Genomic DNA, 12,454 nt, shown 5'->3' on the forward strand with positions numbered 1-12,454 from the left:
ATTTCTGATTTATGTCAACCTTAAGGCAAACCTATCAGGGCTTTCCTGGCATGTTTCTTCACAGAGGGTTGGCCATTGCCATCCTCTGAGGCTGGGAGCATGTGGCTTTCCCAAGGCCACTGGAGCTTTCCAACACCCCTTGGGGGGCACTACCGCCCACTTTGGGGACCAGCAAATGATTTGGAGAATGTATGGACACCTTGTTGTAAATATTTTATTCATCATGCTAAAATAAAACATTCCATCATTAAATTTTCTTGGATTGGATTGTCCATGTGGTCTCTTCCAACTATATGCTTCTATAGCAATCGTCAGGCTTTTCTGTGCCTATGTGAAATCTATACCATCCTGCTCATGTCCCACTCTGCCCAAGGCCCCACAGTCCTAGAAGAATGAGCCCAAGTATGGAGCAACATGAGACAAGATACAGCATGGAGGCTGAGGATGCTGCTGCAGCACTCCTGGTTTGGATGCACTGGCTGTATTTTGCAAAATCTACTTCCCGGATGGCACAGAGATGGTCAGTCTGGCAATTGTCATCGCAGTATGTCAGGTCATATTGAACTGAGTTATACTGATAATACCGTTGGAGGTGCTCCTGGTCCTTCTCAAGCTTTTCCAGTAGCAGGTGCATGGACTGGACAGAAGCATCTGGGATCTGGAAAGCTTCTGTCAGGCTATATTCTTTCTTCCATTCAGGTGCTCTCTGGTTAGCGTGGGTGAGGTTTAAATAATAAGTAACCATATCCTAAAACAACAAAAGACATTGCAAAGCAACAAAGGCAACTCAGTGGTGGGAGCAAACCATTTGGTTTTATTAATTTAGAAAAGGGACCAGCAACAAAATATTGCAATGTGCAGGGCTCTACTGCAGGGTTCCAGGCAACTATGTCCTTTCCTAGGATACTGCATTTCAGTTGCCTGCATCACTGCAAGCTTTTCCATATCTCCCCACTGCAAGCTTTTCCATATCTCCCCAACTATGGAATGGCTATTCCATACCCCAAAAGTGGTTTTGTAGCAGGGACAATATTTCTACAAACCTTGATCTTGATAGGTTCTTCTTGAGCATGGATGGCATTGTGTTGGCTATGGATGAATCCACACTCACCCATGAACTTGGCATAAAGAATGATATACAGTGGACCCTTGTTATATGCTGGGGTTTGGTTCCAAGATCCCCCGTGTATAACAAAATCCGTGTATGCTCATCCCCATTCAATGCAGTGGTTTGAATTGGCCCATTGGTTATGTTGACTATGTTTCTGGGACTTAAAAGTTCAATAAATCTAACAGTTTATCATAGCTGCCCACAAGCAGAACACAAGGGACTGGTGTTCAGAGGGACGCTGCTTGTAATCCAGGTTCATGGCTACCATGTTTTATATGCCATTGATTTATCTAATCCCCTTTGAAAACCATCAGAGTTGGTGGCCATCAGCACATCTTTTGGTTGCAAATTCTGTAATTTAACTATCCAGTATGTGAAGAAGAATTTCTTTTTGGATAACTCCAGGTGTTCTAGTATTAGTTTTGTTGTTGCTGTATGCCTTTGAGTCATTTCTAACTTACAGAGACCCTAAGAGAAAGCTATCACGGGGGTTTCTTAGCAAATTTGTTCAGAGGGGATTTGTTATTGCCTTTCTTTTAGAATGAGGTAGTCTGACGTGCTCAAGGCCACCCAAACCATTTCCATGGCTAAGTGAGGATTTGAACACTGATTTCCAAGAATCAAAGTTTAATGCTCAAACCACTACACCATACTAGCTCTCTAGTATTAGAGGAGAAGGGAAAAACTTCTCCCTAGCCACTTTCTTCATATCTGTGATTAATTTTATATATTCTGCAATGCATCTTTCCCCTAAAAGACAAAGCATTAATTTGCCTACCAGAATACTGTCCTTCACTGCCCATGTTGTTAGGTCAAACTGTGAGACCGATACTTGATTTTCCACAGTCAAATGCATGCAATTTAAATTTTCCCCCTACCTCAACTTGCAAAGTGTCACGGTCATACGTAAACACCCGGATACCAGGGTTGTTGGCTCCATTGTGCACACCTGGTAAGGTTGTTTTCCAGGGTGTTACAGCTGGAGATAAAAACATGACATTGATAGGAGAACCTGAAAGAAAAAGCAAATGAAATGAAAATAAGGAAGACCATCACAACCACTTATCCAGAGGCCTTCTGGCACAAAAGTGGCTATCACTGCCAACTGATGTTAAGAGTTTTTGTTGCTTTCCATCTGTTCCATTGAAGTGTATGGCTGTTTTTACTTTCCCTCTCAGTTGTTCAGTGCTAGAATTAACACTTGGCATTCTTGTTCAGCTACCAGGGAACAAGGAATTCTACCAGTGACTCCTCCTCTTGAAAGCCCTAGGCACTCTGCAAACTGCTCTATGGCTACACTCTGGGCATTGTGGGAAGCAAAACAAGACTAGATCAGCCACCCAGTCCTGCTTGTAGCACTGCTCAATCAGTTGCAACCTGTTATCACCAAAGAAGCTGGGTGTGGAGTGTCCCACAAAGATTGCCCCTCTGATGGTTGCTGGACTCCCTCAAACCCCTCTGTTGTGTAGTTTCCACTGTGTTTTTATCTAATCATTGTGGGGTTTCTATTATTATTTTATCATCATCATCATCACACTCTATTTAATAAATATAGCACCATCAATGTACCTTACACTTTATAGAATAAAACAACAACAAGACAGACAACTCTGCCAAAAGCATACAATCTAAAAATGGGTACTAGTTCTACCAATTAAAATAGCTGACATGCTATGGAAGATCTTTGAACCCTGTGTCATTAAAGGGAGTTTACCTGTGTCACTGTAGAACATTCTAAAACTATCTGTGTGATGATGCCCAAAGAACTGGGCCACAATCACTCTATGATGTTTCTGAATTATTTTTGTGTATCGTTGGTTGAAACATTCTCGGAACCAGGCCTTGCTTCGTTTCTTTTCAAAGAAGCCAGGAGGGATATGCCCAATAATATAAACCTACAAAGAAAAGGAATCAAGAAAGGATACATATAAAGACCCCCACATACAGATAATAGAACCTGGCATAATTGGTGGAGCAGAGATTACGTGAACCATTTTCTGAAAAATAAGGCCAGTTCCCGGTAAGGCCTTGGTCTTGCTGCAGCTCTCATTTGAGTAAGGTAAGTAGCCTATAAGTCAGGAATGGGAAACCACAGACTCTGGCCCTCTTGTGTTTTCTTAGCTTTAGTATGTTTTACCCCATTCTCAGATCTGAAAGGATTAGCTAGTGGTAGTAAAAGCTTTAAACTAAAATAAGTTTTAAAAAATTATTCCAACCCTTTTCTGGAATGTAGACCTTAAAACTGAATGTGAAATTGAATTTGGCTCTTGTTCTGAAATAGGTCTCCCACCTTTATCATAAGGGAGCACACAACACCCTTATTGCAACGTCCCCACTGGATGCTAGTCCATTTTTGGCCAAAATTCAAAGTGCTGATGAAAACCTTTATGAGCCCATTTAAATGCTAAGATCCTATGTCAGTATGTTTTGTTTTTAAGTAAGTTGTAAGCTCCTTTGATCTCCATTATTGGGAGAAAAGAGGGATATGAATGAATAAAAGAGGGATATGAATGAATAAAATCACCATCGGTAAGGAAAGGAACCTTTTCTCTTGCATCTGCTGCAGTAGTCAGCGTATCCTCTAGCCATTGGAACTGGCCTCCTGGATCCTCTAGGCTGATGGTTTGGTTATTATTTTCATAGTACAGATTTGTATTGAGGACAACCATCCGTCTTGCTGGCCCAGAACTGGACAGTAACTGACTGTAGAAAGCACCTGAAAAAAAACCAATAGGGCTGTTTATTTAAAATTACTGTACGACTCCTTTCAGGGCAAAGCCCCCTAAAGACAGTTTTCTATGTCACCATTTCACAACAATAACAAATAATATACAATTATTGATGCTGCAACAACAACAAGAAGAATAGCTCTACTGCTCTACTGAGCAGAGAACAACTATGAGTGGCACTATGGCTAACAATAAAAGTGGACCCAAGCGTCAGCTGTTTACATGCTCAGAGGAAATTTGAAGATACACAACACCTATAATTGGAATATGGAATATGAGAAGCATAACTCAGCAGAAGCTAGATATAGCAAAACAAGAAATAGAATGTATAAACATTGCAGTGCTTCATAGAATTTCATATTAGAAAATAAACTCATTTGAAATGTGGTGCTGGAGAGGAGATTTAAAAACACAAATAAATAGGTCCTATAGCAAATCAAGTTTTGCCTAAAAGCCTGAGTTTTGCCTAGAAGCCAAGATTACTAACCTAAGACTGTCATACTTTGGACATAACAAGAGAAAACATGACTCGCTAGAAAGGACTAGAATGCCTGGCAAGTAGAAGGCAGCAAGAAAAGAGGAAGACTGCATACCAGATAGATAGACATAATCAAAGAAGCCATGGCTGCCCTAAGTCTGCAAGACCTGAGTCAGGGTATTGATGATAGGGTCTCTCATTCATGGGGTTGTTGTAAGTTGAGGCTGACCTTAAGGCAGTTTACAAAAGTCAGTTTTACAAAACAACAAGAAGAAATTTAAAAGAACAGCCATAAAAACCAATTTATAAAAATAAACAATGGGTATATATGCATTTAAAAACAGAAGACAACATCAAGTTCTTTAAGTTCAATTTAAGAACACCAGTGAGGATTACATGAATTCATCCAATGGTAGCACATTCCATCAGGATGGAGCTACAAGAGGCCACTCCTTTCCTGGCCGAATCAAGGCCTCGGCAACCTCATGTCATGGCTCCGATCCGGCCTAAAAAGGAGCAACAAAAAGTGACTCCTTTTTGCACCCTCCAAGGCAGACCACGGCGGCATGGCTTTAGGGTTGGCATCAAGCCACCACTTTAGAGCCATCTGTATCAGCCCTATGTCACTGGCACGATATGCAACCATGCTAGTGGACTATGATAAATCACAATTGGGTACAGTAATGGGACCTCAGATTGCACAACAAAGACACATGGTGTGTCAGGACACTGTGTGCATTGGGATATGTCATGCAGCAGCCATGATACTGGCTCCACATGAACAATGGTCCTGATGGTGTAAGTACGCCTCCCCTCCCCTCTTTAGAATACAAAAGTGTTGCATTTGCACAATTCAACTTTATGCACTCATAAATTGGTTTACAATGACTTAGCCTCTCAACAGCATGCCAGCCTAAAATAGATGGACAAATATTTTGACCAAGAGATTGAAAAGGTTCTTCTTTTGAGCTATAGCATTCCCAGCCTGCTATGAAATTTCCAAAATAAAGTTACTTTTCTGAGCTCTAATTTTACATGAACCAATTATCCTCCTAAGACCTATGATTGTGATAATAATCCATTTTCCTATATACCCTAAAGAACCAGATGGGCATGTTTTGTTTGGCCATACTGGATTCCTCTTTAGCCTTTCTCGCCTAAAGTACCCCATATGAATCTCACACATGTACCTGCTCTGAACATCTGCACAGAGTGGTTGTTCAGCCAAGGGTGCCAGAGTTCTGCTATTGCACGGTAGATCCTGTTCTCCTCAGCTGGGAGCTGGTTTTTTGGGTGGAAGTCATGGTTGCCCATTGCAGGATATACCTGAGTATCTAAAGGAAGCAGAAGTCAAATAGCATGGTAGGGAGACTAGCAGGTAATGAAAAGGTTATTGTACTCAAACTGTGCAAAACAAATATCAACTGGTTGAGGTACCTCACCTCTTTGCAAAAGTCAGGACAGCAGAAAAGTTACTGCATCACTAAAGTTGTTTAGATGATAAAAAGGGCAGGAAAGTAGGAAAACCTAAGCAAAGAATATGCACACAATAGTAATACGCAAGAAACAGTGTTCCTCTCCATCAGATTCTGAAAGGAAAATGCCATCATTCCTTTGAAAAAGGACTCAGCTCATTATTTTTTCTCAGAATTCCTCAACACAGTGGCCACATCTAGACATCAAACTATCATTGGCGTCACGATTGGGCAAATGCTGCCATGATATTGTCCTGGGGAATTCTATCATGTATCATGTGTTTCATCCAACTATGATGTATGATATTATATGTATGGCTTCAACTGGGAAGTATGACTTGGAGGTTTTGCTTTATATAAATACGCTGTGGGATGACAAAAAAAATAATGGAGGTTTTACTTCAGCTGTGTTAACTGATATGTGTAAGGGCCATTGGTCCAACCCACTGCCAAGCAAGAAGGCACAATCAAGGCACTCCCTATGACAGATGGCCATCCAGCCTCTGTTTAGAACTTCCAAAAAAGGAGACTCTACCACATATAGCCTCACCTATACTTGCTGAAGCCTGTCCCTGATAACCTTTATAAAGGTAGATTCTATAGTCTTGCTCAGTTGTGGAAATACTAGTAATAGATTTTGACATGTTACCCTGATGTATAATTAAATCTGTGTTCCTGAAATGTAAAGCTCATTACAGCTGGCTCTTTATTTCTTGTCACTGCCTTGTTGCCACTCAATAGTTCAGGGAGATCCTTACCTGGAAAGGCATGCTTGATCAGGTCAGTGAGCTTTTCAATTATCTTTAACACAGATTCTTCACTCAGTTTCTCATCAGGCACATGAGGAGTGTCATCCCTGCAAAATAGCAGAAATGTTATTTGACTGAATCTGTAACTCAAGGATGCCTATACTATTAGAAAAAAAAGCCAATTCCTTCACTAGTCAATGCACAAGAACTAATGAAGTAGGGAACAGGTATAGGGACCATTTTCTGGATTTTGGCTGTGTTTAAAATTAAGCTAACAAGTGAATGAAGAGCCTATTGCTTAATGTTTCCTGAGAAGGAAACAGTCTGTTTTTCTGTTAGCATGGAGAAGCCGGGGTGGTAGTAACAGCTCTTTACCAATGTGAGAGCTCAGGAAAATTACAATTGTACTACAACTCCCATAAGCCCCACCCGGCATGTTCATAGTTCATGTTGGCTGGCGATTCTAGGAGATATAATGCAACACACAACTTTTTCTAAACTCTGGACATTTGTCATCTATTACTTTTTATCCTAGAAAGCTTTATACTTAGCATGGTTCTATGTCTCCAGTCATTTGCATGGAATTCAAAGCATTAACATGTAGGGGATCTTTGGTCATCTATGGCTAACAGACAGATTTTTCAATAAAGGGCTGCATTTTCATGTTTTGCTTAGGTACAATGCACAAAGTATTTACCCGGTCCAGAGAATGAAGTCTGGGTCAGGGAGGATCTCCTTCATGGCATAAATGGAGGAATTGATAAGAATCCAAGGCGCATCACACAAGTAATCCCCCCAAGTCCCTGCATTGGCCACTGGCTGAGTACCAGCAGATGGGCACACCTTCAAAGGATCTGGCACCACTTGGTACTGTGGGTCTAGGTGAAGGTCTGTAATGATCCAAAAGTAGCCTGCAAAAGACAAAACCTCTGTGATAAAATTGTTTTATCTTGCCTTTCAATGAATGTTAAGTCTAGCAGGAGCTTGAGTATTTTTCTTTTGGAGGACTACAATTCTAAATTCCCCAGAATTGGGAATTCAGGGACTTGTAGTCCAAACAAGGGAATTTCCCAATCTCTGGGGCACCTTCCCTCCAAGGTACAATTAAAATTCAAGGGACATACTGAATATAATCAACCCTTCAGCACTTCATAAAGGAGTGTAAGCAAAACACTGACCATCCAGCTGTCATACTGAAGATAGAGCAAGTTTGTTTTCTGCAACTCCAGAGAATAGGACCCGGAGCTATGGAGTCAAACTATAGGAAAAAGGGTTCCATCTCAATATTAGGAAGAACCTCCTGACAGTAAGATCAATTTGACAGTGGAACACGTTCCCTTAGATGATAGGAGGGTCTCCTCCTTTGGAGGTTTTTAGACAGAGGCTGGATGGTCATCTGTCTGGGCTGCTTTGTGTATTCCTGCATGGCAGGGAGTTGGACTTGATTACCATTGAGGTCTCTTCCAACTCTGTGAATCTATGATTCAAGAAACCCAGTTAGCAAGGCCTATTGCAAGGAATATGGGAATAAGAGATTAAAAGCTTTGGTGGACATGACTGCCTTGGAGCTTTCTTTTGTCTTTGCCTCCCCCTGCACCATCTTTCCGCCTGGGCATACTACACCACATTTGACAGGGGAGGTGAGTGGGGTTGGAAAAGTAACCTGCCCAGGTTAGCCACTGTGGGGACCGAGGTGGTAGTTGTGTTGCCATAGTTGCTGATGCCCTAAGATGAGTCCCTATCCTCAGGCTGCTCCTGAAGCACCAGCTGCCTTCGGACTAAGCTGCAAAACAGCTTCCCTCAGATTCTTGGCAGATCTCCCGAGGCGACCCTTTCTTGTTCCCCACACTCCATTTATTGAAAGTTTCTCAGCTCCAGCAAGGTATCCTTGGAGAAAATTAACCATTCACCTATTGATTCTTCAATAAAATTGCATTCTGCATTTGCTAAATTAGTTTTAAAATGCTTCCCCTGTTATTATTGTCAAAACTGAGGCATTGATGGACAAACTATATTTGAAAACTTGGGGGGTCTCTTCTCAGGACATGGAATGAAGTGCTTCCACTTTGAATCTGGAGGAATGTCATGTGTTTGAATAGGGATGGGACTGGGGTAAGTACAAATTATTTTACAGGTGGGAATTCAGCCTTCATCACCAAATTTTGGGGGTGAAGAAGACAGACAACAAGAGCGGGGCATCTGCCAAACCTGCCCCTCAAGATGTCTGGGCATGAACCCAAGACATTCTGAATATAAAGCAATGTTCTGATCAGCAGAGCTTGCTAGTATTACCTTTTTGGGTTACAGTTCACATAACCTTCCTCAAGCCATGGTGCTGAAAAGCTTCTGGAATTTAAATTTAAAGAATTTAAACATTTAAAGTTTTCAAAGCTCTGTTTATCACTAACCTATGGCTCCTCACTCAACAGGATACCATCCATACATTTCCCAGACCAGATTCTAACTTCCAATGTGTCAGCTGTTCATGACTGCCTACATTTAACAGGATTTTCTAGATGCCAAGCATGGGTGGAGCAGTGTAAGCTCTCAATATATGCAGGGCCGTGGCAAAGAAAGTCTGGATGCATTTAATGCCTTTGATTTAAGTGGTGCTTCACCATGGGAGCGCATAATCAAGTTTCCCCTTTCCCTGGAAAGATGGCAACACAGCTAGTTTAGTCCAACAACACAAGTCGGCACTGCACTACGGTATTTGTCTGTGAACAAATGGCAGTGAGGTATTACAAAGACAAAATGCACTATACAGTGCAGTGTGCCCTGTGCAGACACCTCTTTCCCCTTCTTTCTTAAAGCAGAGATGAGATATGTGTAGTTATAGCATTAGAATACTGCTCCCATCATCATTCTTTATTTCTGGTTGTACTGGATGGGGAGGATAGGGGTTGTATCAGAGAACGTCTGGAGGACCATACATTCTCTTTTCCAGCCTTAGGTGATGTGGAGGATGTTGTCTTGTCTCATCCTCTGACAGGTGAAGACAGATGCTGTACATGGAATGGAACTGGGGGCCAATGTTCTTTTAATTGGGCATCAAAATATTTCAGGCTGTAACCATGAGTTCACACCAGTAGTGTCACTAGGGGTGTGACAACTGATGAGTGCTTTCCCCACCTTCCTGATGGGTGCTCCCTGTGACCGTCCCTGTCATGTGAGGCTGTACTTGCAAGCAGGGATGTAGCCAGGATTTTAGGAAGGGGGGGTCCAGACTAAGTGCCACCATTATAATGGGGCTTTGGTGCGGTGGCACAGCAGCACGCACCATTCATTTTTCTAATGGAAGAGGGGGGGTCCGGACCCCAAGGAGCCCCCCCTTGGCTACGTCCCTGTTGCAAGTAAAGCATCACATGGGAGAGAGGGAGTGGGCCTGGATCCCCCCATCCCTGGCGCATGAGTAAAGCTGCACACGGCAGAGAGACTGGCATTGTCCCTCCGTGCCATGAAAGGCTTTACTCATGAGTAATGCCACATGGGACAGGGAGTTGGGAGTGCTTCCTTTTGGCTGTGCTCCACCCTGGGTGGCACCCCAATTTGCAACACTTCTCTATCAGATTGCTTTAAATCCCACAATCAAATGACATTTGTTCAAATGACCATACAAATATATACATTACCTACGGTAGCTGTTACAACTCTGAAGTTTATCAAAAACAACAGGACTCTCCACAGATCCATTCTAGTCCACAGCCTTTGCCACCAGATGATAACCAGCTTTGCCTTCAGCACTTGCAGCTGTGTGAGAAGTTAGACCGGCTTTATTTCTGCTGTACCAGTCTCTGACTCATCTGCTGCTAAAGCAACTCCGTTTGACATCCAAACTGTATCTGCCTACTTAGAAATGTACACTGCTTTTTAAAAGTGTGCATAAAGTTTTGTGGCTTTTTGTATGTATATGTGTGTGTGTGTGTGTGTATATATACTGTATATGCTAGGACTAAAGAAGTCTTTACACTTCAAAAAGCCAAATCCAAAGACAGAGAGAGGGAAGAAAGAGAAAGGAACACAAAAATGTACTACTTCGAGTGTCTGAAATTAATCATTTGCTGACTTAACAGGACAGAGTTGGGTTGTTTATAGTTCCCAACATGGGCAAGTTTCCCATGAGAGGTAGAAGTTCAAATAGTGGCTACAAGATTATGCTGAAGCCAAAATTTACTACATTAAAGTCATCTTGAGATCAGCAGGGCCTCTGTTGTTTGCTTGTTTACTTGCTCCTGCTACAAGTGGGCGCAATTTGCAGCATACAAAAGCACACTGTCCATAACAGATAAACCAGAGCCCCCCTGGATTACTGTGTCATGCAACCTGGCTACTGTCCTCAAGGCAGGGCCTTCTGCATTGCTGTACTAAAATCAGAGAAGAAGAGAAAATAAGTTCAAAGTCCATAATCTCCTTAGGTACAATAAATGAATCTGCAAGAGAGATAAGCATACTAATTATACTAAGAAACAAGAAAGTTAACAAAATGTCCCACTGCAGCCAGATGTTAGGAACTTGTCACCTGACCATCCACAAGCAATTAACAAGCTGTCAATTATGCCCAGCCATACTTGACAATCTCCATTGAGAACCAAATCAATGGGATCTTCACGCATGAATGGTGAGTTTTGTTGTTTTAGGCAGTAACAATTTACACATGTCTAACCTTGACAAGTCTGTTACAGCCCCCAGGCCCTATACTTTAACTAAATCAAATTACAGTTGCCTTTCCTTTCTTATGGACTTGAGGTCCACGGTCTTGAATATTCACGGAGGGGCGACCTCTGTTATTTTCAATGGGGTGTGCCCCTGCGGTGTGCCAACCATTCAAGTCTATGGGGCTTGAATATAGGCAAGTCTCTGTTTTTGCGGTGTGTGTGGGTGTGGGTGTCCAGAACGGATCCCCTGCAATTTTTGATGTCAAATAATGGCTACATCCATATCACAGAAATCATAGCATAATAGAGTTGGAAGAGACCGCAAGGGGCATCCAGTCCAACCCCATTCTGCCATGCAGGAAATCCAAATCAAAGCATCCCCATTGGCTGATGGCCATCCAGCCTCCGTTTAAAGACCTCCAAGGAGGGAGATTCGACTACACTTTGAGTGTCGAACAGCCCTCACTGTCAGAAGTTCCTCCTAATGTTGAGCTGGAATCTCTTTTCCTGGAGCTTGCATCCATTGCTCCATTGTGTCCTGTTCTCTGGAGCAGCAGAAAACAAGCTTGCTCCTTCCTCAATATGACACCCCTTCAAATACTTAAACAGGGCTATCATATCACCTCTTAACCTTCTCTTCTCCAGGATGAACATGCCCAGCTCCCTAAGGCGTTCCTCATAGGGCCTCATGGTTTCCAATAGCTCAATGCTATGGAATTCTGGAACTGTGGGCCAAAACAGACCGGCCCAAAGGGGCGGCATGACACTGCTTTTCGGGGCTCCGACAGCCAGCCTGTTCCAGCCTTGTATTTTGTTGTGGCGCCATAATTCCCTGACAGAGAAAGCTCAATGCACACCTCACAGAACTACAGTGAAGAGGAGTGTAAGCTAGTTTGCCACTGTGCTCCTTCCAGGAGATGTTTGATCTGGCCATAACGAAACACACTGTGGTTGTATCTCATTTGCTTATTGTGTAAGCCCTAATACAATTCCCAGAATTCCACAGCCACAGGGCAGCCATTATTTCTGCAGTGTGGACGCAGCCCAGGTTAATTCGCAGTCGACAAAAACTGAATACAAATACAAGGCTCTCTTGATTTTGCCCAAGTCTCGCATCTTTTTATAAATATCGCGAGAATGAGAAGTGTTTCCGGGAGGAAGTTGGCCTCGTAAAGGTGCCGCTCTAGGCTCCTTCCCTCTCTTTTTCTTTCTCTCTCCACTTCCGAACGCCCCTCCTCCCTCCTCTTCTTCCTCATT

General features: G+C 42.6%; 1 protein-coding gene across 1 annotated transcript; it reads right to left on the reverse strand.

Annotated features, from left to right (window-relative positions):
* Positions 1–205: 205 nt before the first annotated feature.
* SMPDL3B (sphingomyelin phosphodiesterase acid like 3B) lies at positions 206–11,396 on the reverse strand. The gene is made up of 8 exons (XM_089478792.1): positions 10,175–11,396; positions 7,240–7,453; positions 6,552–6,649; positions 5,509–5,652; positions 3,655–3,827; positions 2,826–3,006; positions 1,990–2,123; positions 206–748 (listed from the first exon to the last, which is right to left on the reverse strand). Exons 1-8 carry the CDS (start codon positions 10,233–10,235, stop codon positions 353–355), a joined length of 1,401 nt encoding a protein of 466 aa, XP_089334918.1. The 5' UTR covers positions 10,236–11,396; the 3' UTR covers positions 206–352.
* Between the last annotated feature and the right edge of the window lie 1,058 nt (positions 11,397–12,454).

This window comes from Sceloporus occidentalis, unplaced genomic scaffold (assembly GCF_023333645.1).
Source record: "Sceloporus occidentalis isolate IW3139 unplaced genomic scaffold, rSceOcc1.0.p SCAF_13, whole genome shotgun sequence".
Classification (NCBI taxonomy): Eukaryota; Metazoa; Chordata; class Lepidosauria; order Squamata; family Phrynosomatidae; genus Sceloporus; species Sceloporus occidentalis.